At 52.2% G+C, this 16,383-nt stretch overlaps 1 protein-coding gene across 3 annotated transcripts in view; it reads right to left on the reverse strand.

Moving 5' to 3' along the window:
• The window catches only part of Sorcs2 (sortilin related VPS10 domain containing receptor 2), a 398,248-nt gene that overhangs the window by 55,777 nt on the left and 326,088 nt on the right, over window positions 1-16,383 (reverse strand). For all 3 annotated transcript variants that reach the window (XM_028882326.2, XM_028882325.2, XM_037208879.1), the window contains exons 4-5: window positions 8,435-8,599; window positions 2,114-2,187 (exon numbers count right to left, since the gene is read on the reverse strand). In XM_028882326.2, coding sequence (XP_028738159.1) covers window positions 2,114-2,187; window positions 8,435-8,599 — 239 coding nt within the window. The remainder of the gene's footprint in view (window positions 1-2,113; window positions 2,188-8,434; window positions 8,600-16,383) is intronic.

A 16,383-nucleotide genomic window follows, 5' to 3' on the forward strand; every position in this document is an offset into this window, starting at 1 on the left:
AGCCCCACAGCACCTCAGGAGCCAGTGGAACCCATCTGCCAGCACCATCCCAGGCCTTGGGGACAGAGATCAATGAGACATGAGGACTAAGGGGTCAGGAAGCTCTGGCTGGGACCTCTCCCAGGCAGCACATCCCCTCTTCCAAACCCCAGATGTGCCCATTTATATGGAGAACCAGAGAAAAGAGACAAAAAAGGAGGGAGGGGGAGAGGGGAAACATATGCACATGGGCAGGAAGTTCTCTTCCTGGTACAGAGGCCATAGGGACCCAGGTCATAGTTACATACACTGGCAGGTCCTGGGAGCAGGGGACATGCTAGGTGCCTTTTAAATACTCATTCACCCATAACGCACTTAGTCCTTCATTTGCATTCATTCACCCGTTCACTCACTTACTCATTCACTCATTCACTCGCTCACTCACAACAAGGCACTGGCCAGCGTCTGCTCTTGTGGTTTTTACTCCAAGGTTGCTGACCACTGAGGGGAGGCGACAGTCCCAGAACAGGCACCTTGTTGTTCACCCCCCCCCCCACCGGGGTCTCCTTAAGGAGCCAGGGTTGTTGTGTGCCTTCAACACTGCTAATGACTCAGGCCTGAGAAAGAGCAGAGGTCCTGATGCTTTCTGCGGCCAATCCAAGGACAAAGCTGTCAAAAGAGCATTATCTGTGGCATACAACAGGGGCCATCCCTTGTCTGTCACCACATTCCAGAAGGGATCCAACCAGCGGCACTGCCGAGCATCCTATGATTCCCCCACATAGCAGGCACAGCCCTGAGCCACAGAAGAAGCTTGTGGGCAGAGCCAATCTGACTTGCCCAAGGCTAGCCCTTTTGTCCCTGCAACCCAGGGCTGCTTTCTCTAGCCAGAGAGTCTCCATGAGTCAGGCTGGGACACTCCTCGGGACAGGTGGCAGTGCTGCAGTCTCCCTGAGGTCCTCGTGTCCACGGAGCTCAGAAATCACACTTCCCGACCTTAGTCCCCACCCCCTGGGAGTGACTCCATGGGCAGTTTCTGTTCCTGACAAAGGACATCAGTGTGATTGACAGCAGCCCTCTGGTTTCAGGGAGGGTACTCCAGTGGGCTGCTCCAGAGGGGCAATCATCACTTCCTCCCAGGAGCAGAGGGCACAGATGCCAGGAGTCAGTGTTCAGAACCAACTTCCGGTACATGGGAACTGAATCCTTGTGAGGAGAGCATGGAGTCACAAGAGGGTTGGAAGGGACTGTTTTCAGCATGCATCCCCACAGGAGACAGGACTGTGGCCTGGCTGGGAGGCCAGTACAACGTTTTGTGTCCATTGGCACTAAGACAGAAAGGACATAAAGTACGTGTATGTGTGTACATGTAAGAGAAACCCCGTGCAGGTAGGTGCTAGTCTAGAAAAGGAACCATGGTCACAGCCGGGTACAGTGTGAGCTCCGAGCCAGCTGCCCTGGTTTCTGGCTCCCGTTTTACTGCCTGGGACCCTAAGCAGGTGCCTGTCCTCTACGGTCTTGCCCGAACAGCCATCATGTGCCTCCTGAACTTCAGAGCTGCCTGATTGGGAATGCTGCCCAAGTCCCTGAAAGGGCTCCCAGAAGGTCATGCCAATGGGGAGCCAGCACCCCTGGTTTTTGTCTGGGACCTGGGGCCCATTCCACTCTCATTCACCCTTTTCCCAGCTTCAGCCCTCGGAGGCTGCTGGGCACGCTGGGTCTTTGGTTCCTGACATTGTGATGTCATGGGCCAGAGGAGTGAGCCCCAGGGTACTGGCCGGACAGGAAAGTGAGCCTAGGCAGACAGGGCCTGGGCAGTCCTGGAGCATGGGAGGTTGACACAGGCATCTCTCAGGAGCAGTGGGGGTTGAGTTGGTGAGGAGTTGGAAAGAGGGCAACCAAGAGCATTGAGCCACCCTGAGCTGTACTGCGCCAGGGCCCCTGTGTTTTACTTCCTCCAAGTAGGTGGATAAAGAGGACAAGGTGGGGTCTAAACATCTCTCAAAGCCACCAGGCAACAAAGTCTGAGAGATGCTGAGCCCCAGACATCCCCAGGAGCACACAGAGGACCATAGAGTTCCCCTAGGGTGAAGAGGAGGCAAGACCTGTGATAAAGGCTGGAAAGGGCTCTCACCAGAACACGTGGTCCTTGGTCACCCGCTCCTGTAGAAGTGTCCACTTCTTCCCCAGGTCAGACGATACATACAGCTGCAGGGCAGACAAAAGAGAGACAGAGCTTCGGCAGGGAGCTCCGAGTGACAGGGATCTGCTACAAGGCTCCCCCCCGGGATGTCGCTCTCGTCCTGCAGGCACCCCAGAGCTGCAGGTCAACCACCAAGGGCTGAAGCCCAAGAGAGGACTCCACGCGGAGGTCTTCTCACTCAGCCTGGCTGGTAGGTGAATTCTTGGGAGTGTCTGGCCCAAGCTGGACAGACAACAAACACCCAAGGGTCCCTAGGGTGGGTGCCTTCTCCCTTTCCAGCTTGGGGTGGTGCATGTAGTCTGGCAGATTCACGTGGGACCCCTGACTTTTCTTTTCATCTTCCGCCCCTTCTCAGGACTTCCCTGAGTCCAACTCCCTCTGTGGGACATTTCTGCACAGGCCCTGGTGACCTCATTGGACAAGAATCGCTGCTGTCTGCAGGCAGCCAAGGAAGAGGCTATTGGCTGAGGGTGAAGAGCATGTCCAGTGTGGGCTGTGACTTCATCCCTCAGGCAGGTCAGGGAGAAGTTTTGAGTAGAGTGGCCTTGGCTTCCTGCTAGCCAGGCCCTCTGTCTGTTATGATGGGGGTGGGGCAGTGGGAAGGTCTTGAAGGAGGCAGACTGACTTCCCCTCTCCAAACAGTCAGTCTCACTCACAGCTGGCCAGCTTCGGTGCCCAGCTGTAGAACAGATAACCCAGGCATGCATTTGCTACACAATAAACACAGTGAACCCCAGCACACACCTCCCTCATTCTCCTATGTACCTGGCCCTTGCATCTCATGTCTTCCTTGAATGGTTTTCATGCCAACTCTTCACATACTGAGAGAGTAGGCATGGACATGGCAAGTCTGTTACCACTGTCCCCAGGGCACCTTTCACTTACATTATTGCATGCGTTTTATGGGTGTCTCCTCCAGTGCTGACTTATTGTGCCCTTCCTTTGTTCCTGGAGACATGTGGACATTGGAAGCCCCTTTGGTCCCACATGATCCTGCACGTTGAGGTCCATCTTCATCTGAACGAGGTCCAGAGCTGTGTGGTACTATCTGTTACTGGCAGCTGTCTGTGGCTCAGCCTCTGCTCTCTGTGCCTGTATGGCACTTGGTTCCCTCACCCATCCAACATCATCCTTGGCAGTGACATTCTGAAGGGGGAGCCTGTGATTCCAGCAGGCACGGTTTCTGTCAGAGCCCTTCATCCACAGCTGCGGGATTATGCCTATGTTCCAGGCTCTTCTAAATTTCAGTTTCCTGCTTTAAAAACTAGGACTCCACATCCCTGCCTTAAAAGGGTGTGGTGGATATCTCAATCACCTCACGAAGTGGTAGCATCCGGCAATGTGCCGTGGAAGCCCCTCAGCTCCGAACAGTGCACTGGCAATCGGCCCTGGGTTTGGAGCCCCCAGCTCCAGGCTCTCTTCCTTCCACTCCATTTCCCATCTCCGTGTACCCTTGGTTGCCTGGCTCACCTTCTGCACCACTGCTGAATGGATCCTTGTCTGCCAGGTATGCCAGTGAGTTTTCTGAATGAATGAGCACAATTAGCCGTGGGGCAAGGGCTAGCTAGAAAGGGCAGGAGATTAAGTATTTCTGGCTTGGTGGACTGAGTGGTCTCTATGGGAACACTCACCTCTTCTGAGCAGAAATTGAGAGAGTTGAGAGTGCAGGCTAGACACATAAGCATGGCTGGATGCCAAAAAGCTTAACAGGTAGCTGGACATTATGCTCAGACACCTGCTCTGGAGCACATGATAGGAAAGCATCGCCTTCTATTTGTAAAAGGGCTTTAAAAAGGGAAGTTTTCCTCCCTAGGATGACTGCCAGCCAGGCAAGGTACTCCTGTGCCCTGTGGAGCCCCTGGACATGGGCCTGGCGTGACCTAAGGCTCAACAACTACCAAGCACATGGCTCACTGTGGCTGTGAGCAACATCAAACACTGTTTCACTGCAATTCCACAGACACACACGCTCACACACACTCACACAGACACACACACTCAAGCCCATCCAGACACATACACTCATGCACACACACACTTACCAGCACAACCATTAGATGAACAATTTTTCTGTCTTTACAAGATGAGGAAACTAAGGCTGAGAGAGGTAAGCACATCCATCACTGTAACAGCATTTGTGCGTAACAGCAATTCCCATCTCATAGACCCGAGTTCACAGTACTACGTCAATGGCGAAGCTGTGTCCCTAGGAAGGATGGCTGGTCATCCCTGGCTCCCTCTCTCTGGGTCACCTGAAAGACTGGGGCCAGCCCCTTTCCACCTCATGACTCAGTTTGTCCATCTGCATTCGTAGAGCATTGCTTACACCCACAGCCAGTGAGTTAAGAAGACAAGCATTTAGGGGCCTGGTGACAGTTTCCACATAAATGAGTGGCATTATCATTGTTATCACCACCAATGTGCTGTGTTTATGATGCCCATCCCAGAGCTTTATGGAGCCTTTCCAGTTCATTCTCATGGGGGACAGTGATTTTACTATCCACCATCAATTGCTGCAAAAATAGAACACTTCTGCTTAATAAAAGATAAACGCTGAAAATAAACAATAACAAACATTGGAGGGATGCCCTAGTTCCTGTAGCTAAAATCTACAAAGAAGTAACCTGTGGCAAGATGGTAGACTGTCTCCAGAGGGTGTATCTCAGGAGAGTGATGGAATGTGCTTTAAGGCATTGCTGCCCTGAGAAGAGGTAAGGTGAGCAAGTGCAGCCAAGGCAAGGAGAAGATGATATCAAGGGAAGGTGCACCCTAGGAGTACACATCAGTGGCCATCATATGAGGCCAGAGGGGCAGCATCTCTACCCTGGGCTATGATGGTATTACTATTAAAGATCCTTAGTTTCATACCCTCCTTACTCACAATGCCTTGTTGTCTTCATAGGTGGGGACACTAATGCCTGTCATTGCACTGACTCCCTTGCAGCTAGACTGCTGGGTCACAGGAGGAATAAATTCACAGAGTTTGGAAAGCCAAAGTTAGAAGAGGCATATTCCTTCCTTCCTTGGGGTACTTCTGGTGTCTAGCATGTCCCAGACAGCATGCTCAGCTATGGGGTGCAGAGCCAAATGTCCACTCTGCTTTTGCATAGCTGCTGGGGATTTGAACTTTGGTCCTCATGCTTGTCCAGGAAGCATTTTGCAGACCAAGCCATTTCCCCAGACCCAGAAGAGGTTCTTGACTGGAAGAGGAAAAAGAAAGGTAAGGAAAAGCAAAGTAAAACAACATGAATCTGACCCTGTCTTACAAATAAGTAACCTCAGCTCTGCCAGCAAGCAGGTCCACAGCTCAAGCCCAGGGAGATGAGGCTGTGAGTGGTGAGACAGTAGTCCCCAGAGAGCTGGGTAGGAAGGGCCTCCTAGTCCCAGGAGCTTGCTAAGACTTGGAAGGAATATATATTGGGTGTCAGCCAGGAAGTCTAGCCAGACTGAAGTAAGGTACCTCAGATTGGGTCCCAAATATGACATGGTGAGGAAGGAACAGAGGAAGGCAGGATACCCCAAGTGAGGTAGAGTCTTTGTCAGAGCAAGGACAGACGTCTGGGAAGAGAAGGAGGAGAGGTGGGGGAATGGGGAAGCAGAGGGAAAGAGTCAGACAGTGACAAATTTAGTCCTATTCCTGTAGTATTTGTGCCTGCCCTGGTGGCTGGGGCTTGGTGTATGACTCTGGTCAAAGCTGAAACTGGTAAAGTTTCGGTGTTTTGTTTCACCCATGCGGTGAGAACAGCATGCTCCCCAAATGAGAGCCACATGGATGACAGCACCCTAGTAGCCAGAGGATTCCAGCAAAACCCAGCAGAGTCCCAGCTCCCAGAAGACCCAGTGCACTGCTCTGAGCCAGGGGGCTTCACAATGTCTGTCTCTCAGCACAGTGTCTGGATGCCTGGCTAACAGCAGGTTTGTAGAGGCAGAGTTGGCATAATTTCACTACACACCCAGATTCTTAGACATCCAAAAGCATTGACAGACCACCAAGCCTCCCCCCCAAAAAAAACCTCAAGATGGTCATCACTTACTAATTTCCCCAAATCCCTCATTCCTTTTATAACAGCAATTAAACCTTTTTCCTCTCCTTTCTTTCCTTGTCATCACAGAAAAGAGCCAAGGAAAATAACCAAGGTTTCAGCTCCATTAATTTTTCAGGGCACCATAAATTAAAGAGCAATTGCAACACAGTCAATTTCTTCAGGAAAATAACTCGCCGTAGCCACGCTTTAGTCTAATTACATGGAAGGCTAAGTAGCACTATTAATACCCAGAAGGGTGTGCAGCCCTGAGGGAAAGGGATAGGAATAGACAGGCAACTACAGGCCAGGGACACTAGACAATATGTGCTAGACCTTGCCAAGGAGGCTGGACTCTGGGGAAAGCTGGGCTTGGCCACCACCACTCTTCACTTGAGGCTCTCTTACTTGGCTGCTTCCTGTTAGTAGGAATTTATCATTAATTCATGTGTTTATTCATGTAACCAACAGCTCTCCATCCACCCATCCATCAATCCATTCATCTGTCCATCCACCAAACTATCCATCCATCCATTCACTCACCCACCCATCCATCCATCTACCCACCCACCTGTCTACCCATCCATCTTTTCCTATGTCCATCCCTAATCATCCACCTTTCCACCTCCATCCACCCACCCACCCATCCACCCATCCATCCATCCATCCATCCATCCTTTCCTATGTCTATTCACAATCTATCTACCCAGCATATATTTTCAGAAAACACTTGAGATTAAGATGGTGAAATATAAATCTAACATGGCTACCTTCAGAGAACTCAGCCCTGGTTTGTGTGGGCTGGAGACTGGGACCAAACACTAGCAGAAACACACAACTGCTTGTTAGCACCAAGGAAGAGACACAGGACCCTGGAAAAACATGGAAGGTGGGACCATGCTGCTGCACTTCAGTTACATATGTTCATTCATCTAACCAACTGCCATCCATCCATCCATCCATCCATCCATCCATCCATCCATCCACCCACCCACCCACCCACCCATCCATCCATCCATCCATCCATCCATCCACCCACCTAACCATCCATCCATCCATCCATCCATCCATCCATCCATCCATCCATCCATCCATCCATCCATCCTTGGATGGATCCATTCTGGCCCTCACACCTGTCCCTGTCCCAGGGGCTGATGAATAGCAGTTTCCACCGGCTGCTGTTCTGGCCTTTGGTGGATACAGCCAAAAGAGGCAGGCTGGAGGGAGGGAAGGGGCCATGATTCTTCTTCCTGCTCCTTTCCTTGATGGCCACAGTGTGGCAGGCACTGCATATCTGTCACCAGGGCCAGACTCCCTTCCCGGGACCTTTCTCTTGCTTGCTGTATGGTGTGGTGGCAGGCTATCCTTCCGCTCCAAGACAGGTATATTTTGATCCTTAGAACTAGTGACCATGGCCTCATATGGCCCCAAATGGCTTTCTAGAGGTGCTTTTTAGGATATGGGGATTATCTGGTGGGTCTGGGGTGGAGCTGCCTCTGTCTTCATGGAAGGTGGGAACTGTGGGAGGGTTCAGATATGTAGTCATGAACACAGGGACACTAAACACATCCATGTACACATGTGGGGGGCATTCTAAGGATGGACAGAGACTTAACCTGGCTGTCCTGGAAGATACAGCAATGCCACTTTAACCCAAAACACATGGCGACCACCAGGACTGGGAAAAGGGAGACCAGTTCTCTCCAGAGTCTTAGGGACATTTGACTTCAGCCCAGAGATACTAATTTTACCCTTTTGGCCTCTACATCTGTGGCAAAACACATTTCTGTCATTTAAGCCCCCAAATATGTGGTCACTGGCCACCATGGCTACAGGAAACTATTCAGTGCCCCTCCACCTGAGCATCTACTAGCCTAAGGCAGAAGAGAAGAGGCAGAGGGCAAGGGCCCGACATTATCTAGAATCTCCTTACCCAGCTCACAGGCCTCTAGTGCTAAGGCACTCACTGCCACTTTCATTTATTCTAACACACCCATCATATTAGTGTGAGACTGCTAGTGCTGATAGGTGGCTACGTGTGTGTGTGTGTGTATGTGTGTGTGTGTGTGTGTGTGTGTGTGTTATTAAGGGCAAAGCTGAGGTTCATGGCTCCCAGCTCAAGCAAGGCTCTGCCTCACCAGTTGGGGGTTCGGAGTCCTCTGACAGCAAGAGCTGCTTCTGTCCTGGTGTTTGTCTGGGTCGTGTGGCCTCACATCCCATGTTCCCTTACCTTGCTGTCTTTGGTGTAGGCAAGAACCTTGTCCTCCTCCTTCGGGTGGAAGAGGAGGGTCTCCACGAGGAAGGGGACAGGATACTTCTGGAAGGTGGTGCCCTCGTCGGTGCTGAGGAAGAGGCTCTGTTCCCGGTCACCAAGGGACGAGCTCACCAGGATGATCTGAAACACAGAATGTGAGCCTGAACTCAGGGTTACGGCTGGGAGGGGTGTTCTCCTTCACTGCCCCTCCCACTCTTCCATGGAGGCCTCCAGCAGGTACTGTAGCAGAGCTGAGGCTTGACCTGGAATCCTGAAGTTCAAGGTCTGTACCATACAGGAAAGTCGGCTCTGGAGAGAGCTGAGGCGAATGTGGGTGGGTGGGAAGCGGGTGACGGGAATGGAGGCGTCGGCCTGAAGAAAAGAATGAGGAGTTAGACGGGTGACAGTGCGGATGAAGCGCTGACGGGGGTGGGGGGTTACTGCAAGGCCACTGCAGTCGGCTGACTAGTGTCCTCTGAAGAGATGTACCCATACTCTAAGCCTGGGAGAGCGAGGGTTGAGAACACACCCTGCTCTAGAACCTTCCATGCTGCATAAACAGAGGGTCTGGAGCTCTTCCTTGCCTGCAAAGAGTCCCTTTTACCAGCAGCATTTGGCCCCATTTTGAGCACAGACACAGGGGCGGATGACTGTCCCTTGGTGGGCATGGAAACATGACCACCTGGCCAGCGAGACGACCTATTCCTAAAAGCAGACAGGTGGTCACCCTTGAGATGTATCAAAGTAAACCGGCCCCCATCTGGATGCATTACACCACACTGGGAAAAACATGCCAGGAATTTACCAGACACAGCAGACCAAGGAAAGGGTGCAACACCCTTACCTGGACTCCATAAAGTGAAGAGGTCCCCTGACACCATGATGGTGACCTGTCGTCTGACTCACGTGTGTATCAAGGAGCGTGAAGCAGAGAATTCCCTACTGCCTCGAAGTTAACTCAGTTCCCACGGTCGACAGGGCCTGCTCTGACTGATGGCTCCCTCCCTGCCCTCCTCTTTGCCCATGTGACCTGACATCCATTCATCATCCATCTGTTCCTCCCTCTGGATCTGGTCCTGCCCTCCATCTTACAGTCTCCGCTGTTCTGCACCTCTTCCCTGAAGTGGGATTGACCCTGAAGCTCAGCTCAACCCTGTGCCTGTGGCTGACTTGGCAATACAGCATCCAGCTCACTTCATTATCTTGTTTCCACAGGGACTTGCCTTCCACCCCACCCCCCACCCCGGCAACTTTCTGTTTGTCTTCAGCTAGGTCTCTAGACTCCTTGAACCCAGCTACAGCCTCTTCAGTCCTTTGTATCCATGCTGTAACCTAGTGTTTTAGTGAGGGTTTCTTTTTCTTTTTTCTTTTTCTTTTTGAGACAGGGTTTCTCTGTGTAGCTTTGGAGCCTGTCCTGTATCTCACTTTGTAGACCAGGCTGGACCTGAACTCACAGAGATCCGCCTGGCTCTGCCTCCTGAGTGCTGGGATTAAAGGCATGCACCACGACCACCACCACCACCATCTGGCTTAGTGAGGGTTTCTATCGATGTGATAAACACTGTGACCAAAAGCATCTTGGGCAGGAAGGGGTTTGTTTCAGCGGACAATGCTCAGGTCACACACTCCGTCATAGAGGCCATGGAGGAGTGCTGCTCACTAGCTTGCTCAGCATGCTTTCTCACAGCACCCAGGACCGTTTGCACAGAGCGGGTACTACCCAGAGTGAACTGACTTTTCTCCTATCAACCATTAATGAAGAAAGTCTCCCACAGGCCAATGTGATGTGGGCATTTTCTCAGTTGAGGTTCTCTCTTCTCAACATGACAAAAACAAGTGAGGATACCTACCTATAGAGATAGGTAGGTAGGTAGATGGATTAAAAACATGTGCACAAGCACATACATCTGTGTGCTATGCAGCTGTGATATGAGAGTTAATATTGGTAATTAAGATTGGAATAAAGAACCAGTATTCACCTTGGCCAGCTATTTAGGGAGTCAGGACTAGTTGGCAATTGCAGCTAATAGATTGAGGTGGCCTGTGAACTGAATACTAGTCAGTACATTCTGACATTGTGAAAGATGGAAACATGTCCGTTCATCTTCCTGACACAGCACAGTCACAACAAGGACCTTACTTGGGAGAATGGTCACTGGTGACAAGCACAGGACCTCAAAAGGAGGCCATCCTAGATTTAGGGTAAGTCCTCCAACAGTGTCCTCATAAGAAAAGACAAGAGCACAGGGATAGTGACCTGGGGCTGCTGGACACATGATGGTAGATGAGGCAGAGAACAAGGTCCCCTGGACCTCCTGGGGTGGAATCCAGCACACCTTCCCTCGGATGACCAGCCTCTACCCTTAGAGAACAGTCCATACATCCTTAGCTTTGACAGGAGCTCTGCTCTGGGTAAAGGGGGCGGGCATCTGGTTTATATTTCCACAACTTGAATTTGGTTCTGCTGGAGGCAGGTCCCCAAGAGGCTCACGGGAGTGGGCCATTGGGAGACTCTGGCAGCTTGGTCTTGTGAGGAATGCCACCTCCCTTTGATGTGCACACCATACCCTCTGTGGAGCGTCTGAAGTGACAGGAGGCCCACAGGCTGGATGAGCATTCCAGGTCCTATGTGGCTCTGAAGCCAGCCGATGAATCTCCATGACTGGGGTGATCTGCCTCATCAAAGCCTCCCAAGGAGAAGTCACCACTGTACCCAGCTTTGTGGTGTGCAGGATCCTCAGGGAACCCTGGTACGAGGCCTCCCTGTGCACGGGAAGACCACCTGACCCACCATCTTTTACATTTCTTTTCATGCTGTCCAGTCCCCATGGATACCTTCTCCTTTGGGCTGCTTTGGGACTCCCCTCTGCCTCGTGGAATAGTCAAGAAAGGTAGCCGAGACCCTGCTGTTATACTGTGGGTCCCAGGAGGGGTTCAGAGTTGAAAATGGAGAGTTGGAAAGCTCCTGACAAGCCAGACCTTAAGGCCAGGGGGCCTGGGTAAGCTGGGAAAGTGATACCCACACACACACACACACACACACACACACACACACACACACACACACACACAGCATCCAAGCAAGGGGTGCTGGAGCCATGTCTCTGCAATCCCCGAAACACAGCAGCAATGGCAGAGTGAGGACTGGTCCCATGCCGTGAACTCTCCAATCCCAGTCCACTGTCTACCCCCAGACCACCGGCATCAGTGAAGCCCCCAGAAACTCTCCCGGTTCTCCATAGTCCCGGGAAACAGTCCGCCCTCATAGGCAGTGCCTTAGGCCCTTTTGGGTCTGTGCTCCCGCCTCCCATTTGTGCTGTGACCTCTGGTGTAGTCATGGATGACTTGTAATCAGTCCTCTTCTCATGTGTGCAGACTCAAGTCCTCAGGCAGGCCTCCCTCCCTTCTGGGCCAGCAGCACTTCGTGTAACTACGTTGTATTCATAGAACTCTAAAAGGGAGTTTTTGTCCTATCGCCACCTCTGCTGGAGGTGTGGAAACTGAGGCACAGAAAAGGGAAAGAGATGTCAAGGTCACGTGGTTCATCAGGAGGAGCCAGGGTCGAGGTCTAAGCAGCTGATGTGCTCTGTGGGGTGCTCTGGTGGGAGAGACACTCTGCTGGGTCTGGAACTGGGGTGGGGCTGGCTGGGAACCAGCAGAGTTGAGGAAGACACAACTTCCAGGAGGGTGCAGGGCACTGAGACCAGCCTCTGTCTGGATGCTGCTGCCATGGCCTTTCGGAGGGCAAGCTTATCTTGAGAAGACAATGAATGGCCAATGAGGATCAGTGGGCTGCACAGAGCGCTTGCTCCAATCTAAGTGAGCCGATGATAATCCCACCACACTTTCTTTCCAAGGAATCTTAACGAGCTCCCTGGGAACATTAATTAGTTTCCTTCAGCACAAAAGCCCACTATCTCTGTTCGGGAAGACCTGGGAGAGACTCTGTAATGGAGAAAAAGAGATGAGCCTGCAGGTGTGGAGGAGCAGGGTAACTCAGGGAAGGGCCGTGGGGTGGTGTTGAGAAGGAACACAGGGTGGGAACACAGGATGATGGGTCCCGTCCCCTGTGCCACAGTGACCGAGTTATAAGAAGCTTGTGGAATTCTGCAATGCCATGTGATGTCCCAGTAAGCAGGAATGAGTGACCGTAGAGAACACCCTGGGGCTGCGGAGGAAGCCAGAGCAGAGGTCAGTCTTAAATGGAGAATTAGGATTCCAGATTGTGCTTAAATAAACTTATTTGTAGTGGTTCCAGGTGGAAGATGTGCCGATTGCCACAATGACGGCACCAATGTCAGCCTATTAGTATTATCCAAACACCCCACTGGACTCAGATGCCATTGGCTTCCTGGTTCTGTCCCAGGACCTCACAGCAGACACCATGTGATGAGGTGGTCAGGTCTTCTTGGGTCCTGTTGGGGACAGTTTTAGCTCCCCCTGCTTTGATTATGTGGCAGTGGAGAGGCAGGCAGATTGGTTCCTGCAGGGGTCCCTCCAGGGAGCCTCGCTAGTGTGTTTCCCACATTTGCCTGCGATCTTCCAGCAAACACCACTGCGGTAGTACTTGCTAGAAGATCACATGGGGAGGTATTGTCACCAGGACACGCTGTGGTCCTGTGCCCTGCTGGCAGGCGGTGTTCGTCAGGCCCCTTTGCTGAGGCTTGCTCGTGGGTCCTCTTTGGAGTGGGATGGCACCCCGCCTCCCTGAGGGAGAAGCAGCTATGAAGCGACTGGAATTCTGCACTAGAACTGGTCCCGCCTCCACCCCCCACCCACCCCCACCCCGCTATTTACTTAATCATTCAGTTATATCACCGGGGGCTCATGAATATTTATTTTAGACATCGCATTGTAATTCATAAACTGTTTGCTCAAAGCATCCAGCTGTAGCTCTCAGGAACTTTCGGCTCCTCCCTGTGTCCCTTTGGCGCATCCTTCTGTCCTTCCTTAGATAATCCAAACTATGTGTAGACACCTGAACAAGAAGAGAGACGACACAAGGCACCCAGACATCCTGGGTTTGGCTCACCAAACACCCGCTTGACATCCTTTCTCCACCCCAGGCTCTCGATGCACCCCTGGTTTGGCTAATCTTCTTCCCAGAACCCATATGCCCCTCATTAAGGCTCTTTCCCATGATGCATTCTGACACTGCAACTGCTTGCTACGGGCCTCCTGTTTGGAATGCATGCTCTGAGCAACTCTGTGACCACCAGCACAGGTGTGGGTGGGGTTGGCAATTGGTCCGTCCTGGGTGGATAGGGGATAAAATGCATGCTTGGATGAGGGAATGGCCAGCCACACCTCCACTTGGACTCCCATAGGATCCTGTGTTTGTTTTTCTCTTTGGGAGAATATCCTCATGAATATTCAAGTAGCCTAGAGGCCAGCAGCTAGAAAGCCTCATTCACTTCTTCCTCCTCACTGCTCCCAGTAGCACACATTAGTGAAGGCTCATTCATTCATTCGTTCTTCTATGGCTGCTGAACCATGAGTAAGAAGGGGGCTTTCTCTGAGGAGGGGCACACAGCTGGGCCTTGAATGGGTAGATTTGACTGGCAGACCAGGGTAGTGAGGGAATGGGACAGGGTCTCAGAAGCAGGGTCCCTGGCCCACCTCCCATCTCCATCCCAGGCTCTTGTATCAGTCACCCCCGTTCTGTATTTCTGCCGTGGGCTGAGACAGTAGACACCTCGCCTTTCTGGGCATGTGCTGCCCCCTGCACAGATAGATACACAGGAGGATGGAGACACCCCGACTCGGATGACTGAGATGCTGTCCTTGGACTTCTACCCTGATTCGAGACCGCATATGAACAAACTAAAATATCTCCCTTCAAATGTTCTGAGTGCAAACTCCCAGGCAATGATGTCCTACCTGCAGGGGGCCCCACACCAATCAAGCTGTGGGGGGGTGGGCAGGGCCTTACCCCGACATCGGCTTGTCAAACAGCTTCCTTCTTCCGAGGCTCTCTCCAGAGGATGCCTCTTCCAGGAGACCCTCCCTGGTACAGAGTCAGTGCGGCTCCCTGACCCTCACCCAGAATCGCCTGCACTATCAACCTTGTGGCCCCTTGTGTTCTTTCTAGGGAAGCCTCCCACAGCCTGGCAATGCTGGGTCTATCTGCTATAGCCATATCCCAGCCCGGACAACTCAACTGGCCTTGAGTAGGTGCCGTGACTTCATTACTGAGTAAGAGCCCTGGCTTGGGCCACCACCCCCACAGGTGGGCCCAGGGCTCTGCCTAGGTGACCCTGAGGTGAGAGGGGCCAAGGGCCCAGCAATCTCATCAGGGTCTATTTTTAGCCTCTGGGAAGAGGGAAGAGAAAGTGCTGACAAGGGTAGGAGGACCAGGGCAAAAAGCAAATCAATTAGTAGCTCGCGGGCGGAGGTGGGCAGATTGCACTTCCAAATTGAGAAGCAGACTCTATTTTCAACGGTGTATTTTTACTGCTTACTATTCTGGGGCAGACATATGGTACCTGAGCTAGGTCCTGGGGGCTGTGAGGCTGGGTTTCCTGAAATCAGAGGCAACATGTTCGAACATGCTGTGGGACTATCTGACACATACCTTTGACTGATGCCTGGGCAATGTAAAGCCTGAGCCTCGGGAAAGGTTAGTAAGCTGCAGGGCCCAGCCCGGGGTCAGGAGTATGGGTCAGGGAGAGGTATTTGGAATCCTCATAGCATATCTGCCCAGGAACTGCGATTGCCCTCATTTCCCAGAGGAGATGCTGAGGCCAGAGAGGCTGAGGTCCTGGTGTGTGGAGTTCACCGCTGGCTTGGCGGCATCAACTTCTCTCCCTTCATGTTTCCCTGAACCACCCAACTGATGCCTAGGGCATGGTTGCTTCTGTCTGGAAGGCAACTAGCAAGCACCGGGGGACTTGATACAGCAGGAGATTCTATGAAGGCCTCTCTCCCTACCCCAAAGGCCAGAAATGGCTCCCAGAAGTCTACACATCACCAAAGCATTGGGGATATATTTCTGATTACACGAAAGCTCCCCGGACCTTTCTCCCCCCTGGTCAGGGTTCTTTTAAGACTTTTCTGCCAGTACACACACATGCTCTGATACTCTATTGCAGTGAACGCCTCCTCCAAAGTACCTCTGTTCCTCGGGCCTACAGAGAGATAAGGAGGAGAGAGGGGGAGCGCACTTACAGACATTCTGGGGTGTTGACCATGAATGACCCCACCCCATTACCCTGCTGCAGCAGACAGATGGCTTCTACAGAAGGTGTCCGTGCAGCCTCCACGCAAAGGGCTTGGAGCAGCTCCTGGCAGAGAGGGGGCAGATTGGGTGGGACCTGTGCTGGATCCCTGTTCCCATGGCCATATTAGGAATCCTGGCTGCTTAAGGGTCTACATGTCTTCTTCTGGGCCCCAGATTCACTCAGATCTCCTTCCTGTCTGCTGTGGTTCACGGGACACCAGTCTGGACCTCCCGGTCTGATGTGTCCCTGTGACTGCTTCCCTTGGAGGCTTCTTGTGGTTTCTCTGACCACCAGATGCTGGATATCACCTCCCTGGTCCACTTCCTGCCATGAAGCCTTTCAGCCCATCTCTTCCAAAAGGCAGTGCTAACACCCAGCCTGCCCCAATGACACACATCAGATTGCAATCACTTATGTGGGACTTACAGGAAACACACAAAAGTTTATGTCATCCTTGCTTGCCAGAGCCCTGCCCGGCAGCCCCACAGACCTTCCTCTCTGTCCATTATGCCTATACGTGTGATTGTGTGTATGTGTTGGGGTGGTGGGTGGGTGCTGCCAGCCCAAGCCTCAAGACTGGTGTTACCTGTCTGCGGAACACCCACCCACCCACCCACACTCACACACATACACACCAACGTTCCTGGTCAGCCAGATGGAGCCAGCTGGGAACTCAGGAAACTTGATTTTGACGGCTGGAGATGC

This window comes from Peromyscus leucopus, chromosome 10 (genome assembly GCF_004664715.2).
Source record: "Peromyscus leucopus breed LL Stock chromosome 10, UCI_PerLeu_2.1, whole genome shotgun sequence".
In the NCBI taxonomy this organism is placed as follows: domain Eukaryota; kingdom Metazoa; phylum Chordata; class Mammalia; order Rodentia; family Cricetidae; genus Peromyscus; species Peromyscus leucopus.